The sequence below is a fragment of the Coccomyxa subellipsoidea genome (genome assembly GCF_000258705.1).
Source record: "Coccomyxa subellipsoidea C-169, whole genome shotgun sequence".
Lineage (NCBI taxonomy): Eukaryota > Viridiplantae > Chlorophyta > Trebouxiophyceae > Coccomyxaceae > Coccomyxa > Coccomyxa subellipsoidea.
The window spans coordinates 1658543-1673876 of record NW_005178036.1 but is presented as its reverse complement, the minus strand read 5'-3'; the positions used below and the strand labels follow the sequence as shown (position 1 = coordinate 1673876).

Genomic DNA, 15334 nt, shown 5'->3' with positions numbered 1-15334 from the left:
AAGAGAGCAAACGCGCGCCTCAGCCTATTCTGGCCGGTCTGGCAGGACAAAATATTCCACCTCGCCGTCGGGCAGATGCCATTTCTGTCCGCGAGCCTCGAAAGGAGAAGGGGAGACAATTTTAATCGTCTGGACAACGAGAGCGACCAGGAATGGTTTTTGTCGTCCTCTGCATGGCTGGCAGCATTGCAAGAAATTAACCAGCGAAATCTGATCTGGCACAGGGGCATTGCTGGTTTTCACTGGGACGTCATGGTGCTTTTCCTGAGGCTTGTGGGGATAGCAGCAGTTGGGGCTGCTGCATGGATATTCATGCGTCCTCGAACGCCATTCCTGCCGCCCACCCCTATTGAAAAGAAGCGCCGAGTCTCTCTGACTGGCCCTGGGGAAGAAGACGTGTTAGAGGACCTGCCGCCTGTGAAGGTGCACAAGAGACCCCTTGTGACTCCTCTTATCGATATATTGTGTTTGTAATTGCGAGCATTCTAGCTTCTCCAGCCGTTTTAATTTTTCCCACAATTGCTGAACCTTGGATGCAGAGAACAGAGCTCCTCAGCCCTTGTTCAAGAGCATGCCGACTGTGAACCTGAAATCTTGAGTTGAAGCAACAGGGCGCGAAGGACACTGACGAGAGGGGTTGATAGTGTCTTACACTTCGCCTTCAAAGGTTCCTGTATGTCTGGCAATGTTTGACGATCACAAAAGTGTGGAAGAAAAGCTTGACCTTTGTCGCAGGAGCCTGAGAAGACTGACAGACCACACGTTGCTGCAAGGCCTTCCAAAGCTGCGGGCAGTGCTACAATGAGGGCGTCAGCCTTGTACACAGTAACTGAGAATGAGCGCGTGGTGCATGAGCTGCTTTTGTATGGTGAGTTGCTGACCTTGCAGATCATTTGAGCGAAGTCATTTGGCAATGTGGCAAGAAGTGTTTCATGCAGCTGACATGGTGCCTGCAATGCTCACCCATCATGTGGCTGACCAGTCCAATGTGTGCCATCTCTTTGCAGGCAATGAGGCTCTGCGCACGTCGGACCTTGCAGATGACAGCAGTCTCGCAGATCGTGATGCCGTGGCCAGGTCAGAGCCCTGTATTTTCTCTGTGATACATGCATGGTCTGCTGACATTCATACGTTGCACATGCCTGAGATGTCTGTTGAAATACAAGTTTGATCCAGAAGAGAGACTTGTAGCACGAGCAGAATATGAGCCTGTATCACCATGGGAGCTACAGCTTGTCAAGAGCGGCTTCATCCACGATTGATCGCATTTAGGTCAATCCCAACCGACAGGCCAGGTGCTGTGCCTCCCGGCTGACTGCTTCATGCATGATGCCCCAGCAAGGGACCCTTGTCCTGTGGCATTTGATAAAATAACTACCTGCAGCATGTTTTCATGCAGCCTGCACCTGGGAAGCATTGACACCAAATGCAAGCTACACATGAGCCAGTGCACCTCGACAAATTGACGACCATCCATGCAGCCTGCATCTGCTCAGCATTGATAACATACGCAAGCAACACATGTAGCAACTGCACCTCGTCAGTGCGTGAGCGCGGGTGTGCATGCATGCATGCATGCATGCATGCCTGCGGCACACTTGCATGCAGCCCGCAGGTGCTCAGCATTGACGCCGTGCGCAAGCGACACATGTATAAAATGCAGCTTCTCAGTGGATGAGCACGGCTGTGCCTAGAGGTCATCTGGTTACTAAAGGCCAGAGAATCACCTGCATGCAGGGATGTGCAGAGGGTGGCTGAGCGCTCGTTCTGGGATGCGCTGGAGGATGGGCTGCGCGCGACGCCGCCGCAGTGGGAGCGGCTGGTGGTGCTGCTGGGGGAGGCGCGCGAGGCGCTGGCGGACATCATCCCCGAAGCCTCCCAGGAGGGCCGCCGCCTGCGCGGCAGCCTCGCTGAGAAGCTCGACGTGGTCAGTCCCCTCTTTCACCCCTCCATTCCTGCACGTGACGTGCCAGTGATGATCTGCTTGGAGTGCCTGAAGTGCGGCTAGCCATTGCCAAGGCCGGCCCTGCTGTGCCATGTAGTTTCCGCATCCTGCACGCTGCTATGATGCATAGCTGTCGGTGGGAAAATCTGTAATAGTTGGGGGTGCAGGCCTGGATCTTGAACAGCAATGCAGCTGCTGCCAAATAGGCAGACATTCCTGCTTTAATTGAGAGTTTGGTTCCTGGCTGTCGCAGGACTTCATCCGGACGCGGTTGCATGCGGGCTATGATCCGGAGTACCTGCAGCAGCTGTTTGACTTCATCGTCTACATCCTCAGCAGCCTGGAGGCCCCGGCTCGCAGCGAGTCCACCAAGAAGGTGAGGCAGCAAGGCTTCAAGTGCCTTTCCAGGTCACAATGCCACTGTGTCCCAGGTGTATGCCACCTGAAGATCTGGTCAGAAGGGGACGTGAATGGTGTGTGCTATATCTTCAGCCTGTTGTGACCCATAGTGTTGCTCGCAAGAAGTGCTCTGCTTTTGACTGCAGGGCTATGCGGAGGTGATGAGCACCTTTGCTGCAGCAGCACAGCAGCAGTCACCTGCAGAACGCCGTATCAGGGTCAGCCTGGAGACATCAAGGTCTACCGAGGTGCACTCCATGACAGCCCCAAGCACACCTGTGCATGCCTGCTTTGATCAGTGCACACAAATGCCATGCCCATCTGATCAGTCCCAATCTTGACTGCACCCCTCGTTTGTCATCCAGCCATCTTATGCGTCCTAGTGCGCATTGGAGACCCGCTTCACTGCATCTTATCAGGAAACAAGTGACGGCCTCCCACTTTGTCCGTCGCCTGCACGAAGGCCTCCTGAGAGATGTTTTCTCGAGTGCAGGTGCCGGTGTCACTTGTGGCGCGCGAGGCATGGCTGCCTGTGGATATGGCCTCATCGCCCAAGCGGGCCAATCCTCCACGTGGCCTCCCCCATGCATCCCCCAGCGGAGCCTCCGACGCCTCCGCCGAGGACTGGGTCGTCGCCATGCACAGCGCTGACGACGCGTCCGGCAGCGCGGTGCGGCGCCCTCGGTGTATATTGATGAAGAGTTGCTACTTCCACAGGAGAATGCTTTGCCACCTATCGCTGGAGTATCCTTCCGAATTCTCAGGGATTCAGGCTGTGTCTCTTTTGCATCAAGAGCAGCACGCGCATCTTCCCTCTGATCCCGATCCAAAGATTTTGCACTGCATCGCCTGGTTGTCTTTTTGATCGTCTACAGTTTTCCGTTCAGTACTCGTCATTGAGTCATCAAGAGTCATTATTTTGCTTTCCAGCACAAATGCGAAAAATTTTGTATCATTTCATCTTGGGATTGACAGCATGCAGAGACCCTGATTCAAGACTATTACATTTTCTGGCATGAAATGCCGGGACGATCAATGCACGCAGGGCAGCACGCGGTCGGCCAGCCCGCCGGTGACGGTGGGGGCCCCGGTGGAAGAGGAGGAAGTGGAGGTGCGATTCGGCATCCCAGTCGACCGCGACAACGTCACCGTGCAGCTGCTGGCCAGCCCCTCGCGCAGCGCCACGCCCAAGCCGCCCGCCGTACCCCGGGACGACGCGCCGCCGCCGCCGCAGCCGCAGCCGGCCGCCGCCGGGGATGGCGGCCGGGCCGCCGCGCTCGCCGGCGCTGCGCGCTTCGTCTTCGACAAGATCGCGGAGCTGCGCGCCGACCTGGCCAAGGCGCGCCTGGAGATGCTCAAAAGTAAGCCTCCCCCCTTGAAAATTTCCCGCTCTGCATTGTCCTGTCCAACTTGCTGCATTGTCAGTGGCGTGATGCCTCGGGCATGCATTATGTCAATGTAAGATTCTTGGGATGCCGCACAGTAATGTGGGTGTGGTGACCGATGATATGGATCAAGATAATGGTGAAGGCGGCTTGTATTGCATCCGCAGGCATCCTGCAGGGCACCTCTTCGGGCGTCCAGTACGAGCAGCGGCGCCTGACGGAGGCCGTGGGCGACAGCGACCCCGCTGATGTGCTGCCCAACACCCGCGTCTGGCTGCAGAGCGGCTTCACAAAGGTGCGCCCTCTTCACCACATCTCCTTCCAGTGCTGCTCAGCCTACAATGCATACATGTTGTATGTATCTGTGGCCCTGAGGCCCAGATGACCTCTAGGAAGGGCACCTTATAATATCAAGGACAGCAGGCTTGTGGTAAAGGACAGGCCTGGCTCAGGCCCCCAAATTGTGTCGTATTGGTGACTAACTCCACTGTCATCGCTCGACAGGTGGCGCCAACCGGGCCGATGACTGCGGAGGGCAGCACCATGCGCGCGATCTTGGCTGAGTCGCTGCTGGCGCTGATCCAGCGGCCGGCGGCGATCGCGCCGCGCGAGTGCCCCGAGACTCTCCTGCTGGACCTGCAGCGGCTGGTGGCAGCGCAGAATGAGCTGCAGCGCCTGTCGCTCGTCGGCGCGTCCCTGCTGGTCGCACAGATGCTGCTGGGCGCCAAGAACCTCGCGCCGTCGCCGGCCGTCACCCAGAACCGACAGTGAGGCCCCAGCACCTTTTGTGCCGTGCTCCTCAAACCTGCCTGCATATCCTGTGAGACCCCCGATCTATGACGGTGGTCCAGGCAGAATGGCATGGGACCATGGAAGACAAAGAGAGAAGAGTAAGAGCACTGCCTTGGCGGCATGTCTTCAAAATGCCTTTAGGTTACGCTTAAAGGAGAGAAGTCATGCTAATCACGGAAGCTTCTTGCGACTTTGGACCTTTTCTGTTCATGTGATGGAATGCGTTGATGCGTGTCCATGCAGGTATTATGCGGAAGTGAAGGAGACGTTTGCAGCGCTGCTGGCAAAGGCGGATGTGCGCATGCCGCACCTGACGGCCGCCATGGCCGACCTGCTGGCGCGACGCCTGGCGGGGGGTGATGCCTCCGCCGCCGCCAAGCCGACTGCCGCAGACACCGACCTCGTCAGCCGCCTGCTCATGCGAATCTTCTCCGTCGACGATGTCATCTACAAGAAGGTGCGCGCAGGCTGTCACTTAAAACTACAAACTGGTAAATACCCGGATAAGCCATCGTAGCCTGCAGTGAGGACAAGCTTACACAATGAGGAGCTTGCTTTCCTCGAGATTGAGGCACCAGTGCATGGCCTTTGGCCACTCCTCATGCATGCCATGTCTCCAGCTCCTGTGCTGCAGCATTGTATGCTCCCAGATGAAAACACACACGTTTCTGGGGAAGAAATTTGTTGACATGGGATGCACGCTTCTCTAATCTTATTACGGGTGAAGTGACACCAAATTACACTATGTGGCGCGTGCAGGTGCAGCAGGGTGTGGTGGAGGCAACGCGCGAGCAGCTGATCCGCCCCCCTCAGGACCGCGACAGCGCCGTGGCCGCCAAACTGCGCCTGGTCGGCGCCGAGCTCATCCAGACAGTGCGTGAACCTGCTCCTCTGCCACAGCTCACAGTCAACACACTTGCAAATTAGACGATTGAGACAGTTGATTTCGCTAGCTTGCGATGTCGAGAGGGGCAGGCTTCACCAAGCAGCACAAATATGATAGTGAGCTGAGGCCTTTCTAGGCAAGAGATATTGCCCTGTTCTGCGTGAGCTTCTCTGTAATGCCTGTGTCTTAGGAAGGCTTCTGACTTGGCGTTTCAGAATACTGGTCGGCGAGTTTGCCTGGCTAAGTGTGCTATGCATGATGAGCTGAATGGCGTGTCGTGTGCCCACAGGAGGTGGTGACAGCAGCAAGCATGCTGGATCGTGTGCTGTCCCTCAACTTGTCAGTCGCTGCACCCTTCTACTTGCCCATTGTCCGCGGCCTGCAGGCCCAGAGCTCCGCACTGCTGTCTACTTCTGGCAGCGAGTCATAGGATACACGTCTGCACACGCAGTGCTGCGGACTCTTCGCAGGGAGATCTGCAGGATCCTTGCAAGCGACGGATGATGAGAAGTGCTATGCATGAGGAGAGAATTTGGACTTGTCATGAGCAAGACTTGTATAGCACAGCTGCAACTTTTTCAGATGAGACGGGGCAGACAGCCTGAAATTCAGTAGACACGCAGCTATATAGTGGGCAGTGCAAATTAAACCTCTTACAGAATTGGGCCACTAGGACGACAGCTGGCAGAAGCACTGGCAACATTGGGAAGCCCTGTTTGATTTTCTTGGAAGAACCCCTTGTGTTTAGACTTGAGCAGGGATTCAGCACGCATACTTGGTTCAATTTTAGGGCACACTTGCACTGTGCCCCTCCTATTTGGAACTGCATGTACAAATATTTGGTGTACACTAGCCGCACTGGATTGCATTTGTGTGGTGTATGAGATTGCTGTCTGTGCTGTGCAATGCCTGAGCTGTCAGTATTGCACCTTGTCTATGAACGTGAAGACGATATTTGCGCCGCACGCGGCAGTGGCGTGCTGCTGGAGTGCGGCAATGCATGATTGGGTTACGGTTGCTGGATTGCGGTTGATGCTGTGAGGGCATGTTGAGGCCACCTTCAACAGGCAACCAAACGGTATTTATTGGGCTTCTTAAGTTGCAAAGCGCACTGTGCCATTGTTGGCCAACGGGCCATGGCCAATGGGCTGTCGGGTACTGTTGGGCGCTTGCAGCGTCTATGTTTACATTGGATGCAGAAGGGGACATAGCCAGGGCTTATAAGGCATTTGGCTTTTACTGTGGCCGACAGTTATTTTGAGGCATCTTACAGATTACGGTTTGTAAGAAGTTGTCACAAAGAATCACCCATAAATTGACCGCTGGGCTGACCATACGTATACTGTGAAAACAAATGATAGACCAACAGCTGCTTACTTTGAAGGCACCTTCCAACAGAGAACCAATTGAAACCGAGATGTTCGCAAAGAAAGAAATGCCGCCAATCCAAACAGGTGTCCCACGCCTCACCCACCCAAAAATAAGATTGAACCCAAGATATTTAAGCAAGAAACAAGCTGCAACTCTTAAGGAACTGGACAGGGAGATGAAACTCCAGCTGTACAGTTGATCACAAAACGCAGAGCTGCTCCTGTTGTCCATCTAGCTGTCCTCACTAGGGCATAAATATGCGTTTTGCACGGCTTGATGCATGGCCGTTCACCATATTAAATACGGGCATCAAATACGCCAGACAAACTGAGCTGAACGACTCAGGCAGACAGCATCTTGCGGCCAGAACTGCCAGCAACCGCCTGGGCAGAAGCATTCGCAGATGGTCCCCCAGAGGAGACTGCCTGGGACTTGGCAACAGCAGTGGCCTGTGACTGGCCTCCCAGGCAGTTCTGCACGGCGCTGGAGGAAGCGACAGCAGATGCAAAGGCACTGGAGGTGGCACCACCGGAAGCTTGGGCCAGGGACTGTGCCTCTGCAAGGAACAGCACACGGGAGAATCAGCAAACGCAATCACTTTTGAAGGCATTGCCAAATTGCCCAGCTGTGGGTCCCCAAAATTAGCATGTGCATTTGCGGCAACAGACAGCAGGAGCAGAAACACAGGAGAAAAGCAAATGCTTCGAGTCACTCAAGCACCCATGCATGCATGGCACAATGGATACAATTGCAAGCCATCTAATTCATAACATTAAAAGAATACACAGAAACGTTTTCAAGCCAAACTAATTGCGGCAAGGCAACACCAATGTTCTCTGAGCAGCAGTAAGAGAAGGAGGCTCACTGGCAAGGGTGGGCTGCAGTGAAGAGCAGCCGCCCTGAGCGATGGCCTGTGAGATGGCCTGCGCGACGGCCGACGCTCCGCTGCCTCCCTGGCTCAGCGCCTTGGCAGCCGCCAGCGCAAACGCATCGCTGGCAGAGCCGCCCTCTGCAAGCCAGCACATCTGCATTACTGATCAATATCTCTGGACCCAGAAATCCAGATGAGCCCTATATCTGTATCCTGTGACATATCCTGCGGCCCTCAAACCCGGGTGAGCCCTTGGTTGTGCGGCAGGCCAGTGAGATAGGGCGGCAGAAGACAAGCCTGGCACTGATGCAGCCTTCCTTATACCATCAATGAAAAAGTGAAGAGCACAGCAGGCAAAATAGAGAAGTCAACAAGAAGACAAAGGATTGCACAGTGCCCATTGTTGGGAGTTTTTGGCAGAGGGGCATGACAAGGGGGACGGACGCACGTGCAGCTGCCTGGGCTGCTGCCTGTGCGACAGCGTTCTGGTTGCTGGCTGCTGCCTGGGCGATGGCGGTGGCGCTGGTCTGAGCCAATGGCGAGTTCAGGTCCTGAGTGCCGGCTGCATGCAAACATCCAAGAGCCGTCAGCAAAAACAGCCAACTTGATGTCCTCCGCATAAAAGCTTATGGAGAATGCAGACATCAAGACAAAGCGAGCGCCAGTGAAGGGAGGAAGGGCTGCCTCGCAAATGTAACAGAGTGCATCAACAGTACCAGAAACCACCACTCAATTGTGTGGACCCCAGGGACCAGATGACAAGCTCTGCATGCAGTCACATCACGCAAAGATATGGATGCCTGTCAATCATGTCATATGACAAAGTCAAAGATGCTGCAGCATTGGTGGGGGAATCCAATGGCGCACCCTGGGAGTAGGCCTGTGACAGGGCGGAGGCGACGCCCTGAGCATCACTGGAGGACTTGGCTGCCGCAAATGCCTGCGCCACAGCGTTAGTGTCTCCGCTCTGCAAACCTGTGCGCAAGCAGTGGATGATTTCATATTCGGGCCTGAAGAAATGAAGAAGCATTCCCCACATGTGAACGCATGCAGATAGCATGCAGCCAAAGACCCACAAGCAGCAATACTTTCAAGCCTTGCATGGCACGACATCTATCAGCACTGCGACATGCATCAGACATGACCGTTCTTCTTCAAGGCTGGCGCGAGTCTAACACTGAGGCTTCTCACCTGAGAGCGCGGTGGCCTGGGCGGATGCCTGAGCGTTGGAGGAGCCACCGTTGGAGGAGGATGCGGCCTGAGCCTTCGCCGCGGCCTGGGATGCCTGATCGGCCTGGCTCTTCGCCTGCGCGGCGGCCTGTGCAACTGCTCCGGCCTGGGACGGATCCGCGCTCGCCGACTGCGCCTTTGCCGCCGCATCGGCAGATGACTGGGCTGCTGCGTCACTGCTGCTCTTGGCAACGGCCGCTGCCTGGGCCGCACCCTAGTACACCAGTGGAGAATTTTCTCAAGTCAGAGAAACCCCAGCATCCTGATACCAAAGGTGGTGTCGGAATGCTGCATGTCAGTTGGTGATAGCATTACATGCTTTCCTGCCAAGAAGGCAATGTGCATCTGCAGACAAGCTGGATGCAAAGCTCGCCACATTTGTAAAATATGCAGTCAGTAAGTGTCTGCACAGAGATTGGCACTCTGTAGGCCTGAGAGGGACTGCACTGGATTGCCACATGCTTCCCAGCAGTGACACAAGGGGTATTTTAAAGCTGTTCATCATGAAGTGATCAGTGATGGGATCTGTCGCACCTGGTTGCCATTGGCCTGCGCGGTGCTCTGCGCCTGGGCTGCACTGTTGGCAGCGTTGGTGCTGCTACTCTGGGCTTGCGCGGCGGCCTGAGCGGCAGCTGCAGGGTCGGAGGAAGTTGCCTTGGCGACGGCTTGGGCGGCGGCCGTCGACGCGCCATCGGCGTTGGACTTGGACTTGGAGAGCGTGGCTGCCTGGGCGGTTGCCAAAGATGCGCCACCGGCCGGCTGGCCCGTCAGGCACTGCTGGACGTCCGGGACGGCTGCGGTGGCTGAAGCGAAGGCGCTGGCTGCTGTCTGGCCCTGGGCTGAAGCAATGGCTTGCGCCTCTGCATGCAGATTTTCTGTCTGTAGATCTGACTCAGAAAGTCAGAACAGATATTACTCGCATCTGGTAAGGAACGGCATTATGCCACGTTCTGCATGGCATGCATGAGTACTACAGGGGAAAATGGCAATCTGTCATGACAGAGCAGAGCACGAATGGCCAGTTATAGTTACAGATGCCTGAGGGGTGAGACAACTTACTTGCGATGACGGGCTTGAGAGTGTCGCAGCCTTTCAGTGCGATGGCAGCAGCGAGGGCTTGAGCGAATGCTGTCTGCTGGTCAGCCCCACCGAAGCTGAGGGCCTTTGCTGTAGCGACGGAGATGGCATCTGCAGCCTGACCGCCCTCTACATGACCACAAACAGAATTTTAGCACATTGCAATAAACATGTTCACCATGACACTCCTGCAGTTGCCCTTGCAGGAAGGCAGATGCACCAAATGTAGCATGCAGATATTGAGCAGAAGCTGTCATGATGTCCCGCAGACATCATGCATGCAGGCTTTGCTGCCTCTAGAGCCGCATTGTTCCAACATGTGTGCTCCCACGTTACCAAGCAACACTGCAGGAGCAAGGAGGGCAATGCCTCACCAGCAGCAGCCTCACTGATGGTCTTGGCAGCAGCATCGTTGTCGGTGGCAGCTGTCTTTGCGAGTGCATCGGCGCTGACTTGCGCGAATGGGGAGGACAGGTCAGATGGCTGGCCAGCTGCATGCAGTAACGAGATTTGGTCAGCAAAATGCTGCAAGCGACATCATGTCACTGAGATGATCATTGAGGCGTGACTTTGGACAACACATCCTTCCATAATCCATCTCCACATTGTATTCAGGCACATGCATGATGCGTTCGGACTGGGAGTCCAGCAAATCAACATGCACGAAGCACCTATAAACTGCAAAGCCAGGGAGAAAGGACTGGCATGCACCTGTGCTGTAGGCCTGTGCAATGGCCTGAGCAGCTGCTTGGGTGTTGCCAGAGGAACCAGCCGAGGCAATAGCCTGGGCTGCAGCAGATGCGTCGTTGCTGTTCAGAGCGCTGACGGCCTTGGCATCTGCAGTGGCTGTACACACAAAGACACATTCTTCCATCATGTCATTGACATGCATGACATGCATGGGAGCATGGGTGCAGACAGTGTGAGATGTTGGGCAGTCATGCAGCCAGAATGGGGACTTTTCCCCTCACAGCACGCATGCTGTTCTTACACAATGAGCTTGACCCTTTGCTGGTGCTGCAGTTATTATTGTAGGATAGGGTTGCAGGAGATTGCATGCCAGTGTGACAGAAGGCACAGGATGTACCTGTCGCATCCAGAAGCGTGCGTCCTGCACACCGGAAGGACTCGTTTGAGAGGCCTGGACAAGACTGGAAAGATGGATCTGGCATTATCAACAGGTGCTAAAATTGAGCAGCAGAAGGGCCGAACTGGTTTGGACGGCGGTCGGGCCCAATCGGCAAACGACCTCTTCCATCAGAGCTGCTGGTGATCAAGACGTCTCGCATCCTTATCTTTCACTCTGAGACATATTGATCAAAACTAGATGCATTGCTGGTCAGACAGCTCAAAGCTAGGGCTTGGGGCGGCTGAGACGTTCAGGTCGGCTGCATGCACTGCCGCTTCCAGAGGGCAACAGGACGATCAAGCACACAACAGCAGGATGGATCGGGCACTGACCTGAAGTCTCAGACGCCCAGGCAGCGCAGGAGATGGAGAGAAGGAGGACAATGAGCGTCGTTGCCGATCGGTGCGTCATCTTGTGGAGTCTGGACGGTGGATGGGAAGAGGGTGGAAGAGGTGGAAGGGCGGCCTCAGGGGATGAGCAGAATGAAGACTGTAGCACCAAACGCAACAGGATCGGCAAGAAGAGGTTTTCTGGCACGAATGGGAACTGGAATGCCTTAAATGGCTAGAAGCTGCAGAGGTGAAGCTGGATACGCATTTCCCCAGGACCGTCACAAATGTCTGAATCAGCATTTGAAAGAGGGGGGGGGGACATACCTGAATCAACATTTCCCTTCATTTGGGGTCTCGCCCGATCTGAGATTCCTGAGATCAGAGATGTTGTTGATGAACGCATGCATCGGTGCAGAATTGTGTTGAGCATCCTTCCTTGGTGTGTGACAACCAAGAGGGGTTCACCGGTTGTGCCATGCTGAGCATATGCTATTGTTGATGACTCATGAACCGGATCATAAGAAACGCGAACAACAGACATCGGTTCTTGACCCCCAGCTACCAGATGCAAGTACCATCTGGCCATGAGCACCTCGCCTTACCATGGCCGAATTACAGTCCTGAAGATCATGCATGACTGCGCTCACCACGCATGCATTTACACTGCGCACATTGACCTCGCATGCATGGGCCCGGGTGTCAAGTTAATCTTCAGCGGCTAATGTCCTTCCTATCATATTTCAGGCATGCTCAGCTCTTCCAAAGAGCTGGATAGAGTCTGCCCAGGGCATGCATCTCATGCACCTACTTTCAAAGCATGCAGCTGCCACCCAACACAGGATTATGCACTGCCAACTCTCAGATGCGTGATGCCGATAACTTTCTTCATTGGGTTGCAGAAGTAGAGCGCACCAAAAGTTCACAAGGGCCCAAGGAATTCAAACTTCTTATCAAATTCACACGTTGGGTTCATCGAGGTCTACTGTCATCAAGTAAGCAAGTTCTGAGAGAGCATCTGATTATATAAATTCAACAGAATCGGCTCCTGAATGGCTATAAAACATTCCCGGCTGCTTTCATTCTTTCCAGCACAGTGACTTACAAGGAAAATTGAATAAGTTCGGTGAGGATCATTTTTAATGGCTGCCCTGGTGGCTCTCCTGAGAATATTTCTCAGGACAGATGCAAGCAATATTCCTGAAGGAAAGCAGTTGACGGACACCCCGGGATCATTTTAATAATTGGCCATTATGAGACGCAAATCACCTATGTCTTTGGCAGCAAACAGTAGGACTGATAGTTCAGAAGCCAGCATGGCTGCCAAGACATCGGCCAGGGCCCTGGCTGAATATGCCATCACCATCGTAGCTTTCCTCTCCCTCAACGCTACCCTGAACATGACAAACAGATGGGTGCTGGGAGTCTACGGTTTCAAGTGCGCACTTCCTGCTGGGTTTGCCTGGGCTTCACTAGGTTCTGCCTAACTACTTGAACAAAATTGGATCTTGGGTTTTGTGACTGACAGAGCAAATTGTGCACAGATTTCCTATCTTCCTGACCATGGCCCACCTGACATTTGGCTTCGTAGCGCTGGCCCCCTTGATGGTCTTCCCACACTTTGCAAACAAGCACAGGAACACTTTGCGCAGCCAGTGGAAGGGGTTTGCCTGTGTGGGTGCCTTCAAGGTGCGCATGATCTCGCGTCTGAACTCAGAGTCCCTGCTTCTTGTCCATGACGGTGTGCATGCAGCGGTGATGCAGATGATCTCATGAAGGCCGTCTGGCTGCAGGTGGCCAACATTGTGGCCAACAACGCCAGCCTCGTGCTCATATCCCTGTCACTCAACCAGATCATTCGCTCTGGAATTCCCATCGTCACAGCGTTCTTGGGTATCCTGATTGAGAAGACGGTATGATCTGTCAACAGTACCTAATTTTGCCTATTCCCTGCACGCCTGTTAAGTACTCCCCAGTGATCCTTCCTTTCCTTTCATATAATTTATGTTCACTGAAAGTAGGTGCTTTGCAGGTGCCGACAGGCTTTGAGGTTCTATCCCTGGTTGTCTTGACAGTTGGAGTGGTGCTGTCAATATGGGAGGGAAGCCTTTCGGGATCCAGTACTGGCATCTCTATCGCAGTTGCCTCCACCTTCTGTGGCGCAGCAATGCTCAACTTTTCTGGAAAGGTACAGAGTGACATTCTCATAAGTCACAAGCAGATGATTGTTCGCTGCGGCCCCTGCCATCAATTTGACTGTCATGTGATTCTCATTTACATGCTGTGTCTGCAGGTGTTGAAGGAAGACATAGATGTGATCCGACTGACATTCTACACAGCGCCAGTGTCTGTGGGCATTCTCGTCCCTTTCTTCCTTGCGAGAGAGCTGCAGCCCCTACTGGTGTACTGGTGAGCACCCATTCTTTGAGCGCTTCTTGCAGTGAGCACTTGAGACCTAAAAGTTGAGCATGAGCAGCATATGCCAGTTACACTCTCCTGGATCGAGCATCTTAGAAAACACTTAGAGGGCATTGACCTGGTGTGTCAGGTCGGAGCTGGAAAACAATATGGTGGTGGCGTATCTGCTTTTGGGCGGCTTCAATGCTGTCCTGTATAACATCACACACTACCGGGTCATACAGATCACATCATCCACAGCAACGCCAGTGATAGGTGACTCCTCTGTTGCCATCCACTTGCCAGAGCCTCTGCGTCATGTGACATACGGTGCCAGAGGCTTTCCGCCTGTAGCTCAAGACCTCAGTAGCCCAGCTTCCTGTGGAGTGTGTGATCCCTTCGCCTGCTCTGGGTCCATGCTCTGCGAGGCCATGTAGATTCCTGGCAAAAGCAGCAGTGGGGGCAGCAAAATTTGTGTCGCATTGGGCATTGCTGTGCCCTAATTCCTTAATTGCTCCACGCAGGCATGATCAAGGTGGTGGGCGTAGTGATCCTGTCAGCGTTCCTTTTGGGAGAAAGCAGCATCTTCACAATCAGGTTAGCTAAGCACCTTGTTTCTAATCTTTTGCCACTTTACTTGCCAGACCATATGCAGCACTCGGTGTGGGACCCCGAATTGTCATTGATTATAAGGCAATTGCGGCATGCAGGATGGTGGTGGGGAGCACCTTGGCTGTGCTTGGTTTTACAATGTACTCCTATGCTAGCATCGAGGCGCGCCGGCGCAAGAATCCCACCGTGTACATGAGGCAGCCGGACATGAGTGATGGAGCTGCTCATGAGACCAAGTCTGATGCTCTCCTGAGCAGCCCACTGCTGCGCCAGCCAAATGGGCCAGCAGCTGTATAACCACCCTCAGCTGACAATCAAAGCGATCTCATAACCCAGAAATGCACGCATTCAGGTGCAGCGCTGCTCTATCTACAATGAATGGTGCATACACTACGTAGGAGTTTCAGTCTGGTGGTCTGATGTTTGCGATTGTTGGCTTGTTGCATATCTTTGCAGATCTGTCAAGCGTAATTTCAAGCTTGCCAAAACGATCAGCCGCAGGAGGCCAGTTTGAGCTTCTGGTCAAGGTCTGGATTAAGTTGGTGCACCCCCTCTGCCTTTGGCGTGGGCAAGAGTTGTGCCAGTAAGCTATAGCTGTCCGCAGAAGCTGAACTCTGCGCAAGCGCATTGTGCTACCTCATATCAAGATTGCTTACAGGGTCACACGATCTCACTTGTGTACCCACATTTCTGTTGCAATAGTGCAGGCATCATTATGCGATTTGACACCTGTGTAGTCCTTGGGTCTTGCAAGTTTGCAACACCCAATCGACGCATGCAAGGTCCAACACCAAAATGCAAGCTTGTATACAATCAAAACTGAATACCTTGTAAAGGACTCATTCACAGCAGAGTGCAAACAACAAGCCCTGAGCCTGCCAGCTCTGACACATCCTGAGGGGCACCATCAT

General features: G+C 54.0%; 4 protein-coding genes across 4 annotated transcripts; 2 read left to right on the top strand and 2 right to left on the bottom strand.

Moving 5' to 3' along the window:
- Window positions 1–132: 132 nt before the first annotated feature.
- COCSUDRAFT_66041 (hypothetical protein) lies at window positions 133–5837 on the top strand (the record flags this gene model as incomplete). Its single annotated transcript, XM_005648165.1, has 13 exons — window positions 133–423; window positions 736–868; window positions 1008–1077; window positions 1738–1927; window positions 2199–2321; window positions 2491–2592; window positions 2838–3014; window positions 3390–3705; window positions 3897–4024; window positions 4234–4496; window positions 4765–4978; window positions 5281–5394; window positions 5697–5837. Exons 1-13 carry the CDS (start codon window positions 253–255, stop codon window positions 5835–5837), a joined length of 2142 nt encoding a protein of 713 aa, XP_005648222.1. The 5' UTR covers window positions 133–252.
- A 63-nt stretch (window positions 5838–5900) lies between these two features.
- Window positions 5901–6705, bottom strand: COCSUDRAFT_33163 (hypothetical protein). The gene has a single exon (XM_005648164.1). The coding sequence runs from the start codon at window positions 6614–6616 to the stop codon at window positions 6257–6259; it is 360 nt and encodes a 119-aa protein (XP_005648221.1). The 5' UTR covers window positions 6617–6705; the 3' UTR covers window positions 5901–6256.
- A 414-nt stretch (window positions 6706–7119) lies between these two features.
- Window positions 7120–11496, bottom strand: COCSUDRAFT_41848 (hypothetical protein; the record flags this gene model as incomplete). The annotated part of the gene is made up of 10 exons (XM_005648163.1): window positions 7120–7334; window positions 7644–7787; window positions 8098–8211; window positions 8517–8624; window positions 8841–9081; window positions 9414–9739; window positions 9939–10085; window positions 10331–10447; window positions 10668–10802; window positions 11418–11496. The coding sequence occupies 10 exons, from the start codon at window positions 11494–11496 to the stop codon at window positions 7120–7122; spliced, it is 1626 nt and encodes a 541-aa protein (XP_005648220.1).
- Window positions 11497–12730: 1234 nt separating this feature from the next.
- Window positions 12731–14913, top strand: COCSUDRAFT_66040 (hypothetical protein; the record flags this gene model as incomplete). The annotated part of the gene is made up of 6 exons (XM_005648162.1): window positions 12731–12852; window positions 13168–13327; window positions 13708–13823; window positions 13963–14087; window positions 14336–14408; window positions 14522–14913. 6 exons carry the CDS (start codon window positions 12731–12733, stop codon window positions 14718–14720), a joined length of 795 nt encoding a protein of 264 aa, XP_005648219.1. The 3' UTR covers window positions 14721–14913.
- Between the last annotated feature and the right edge of the window lie 421 nt (window positions 14914–15334).

Coding starts and splice junctions, on each gene's coding strand:
- COCSUDRAFT_33163 (XM_005648164.1), bottom strand. CDS start 6,616: ATGTCCCCTTCTGCATCCAATGTAAACATAGACGCTGCAAGCGCCCAA.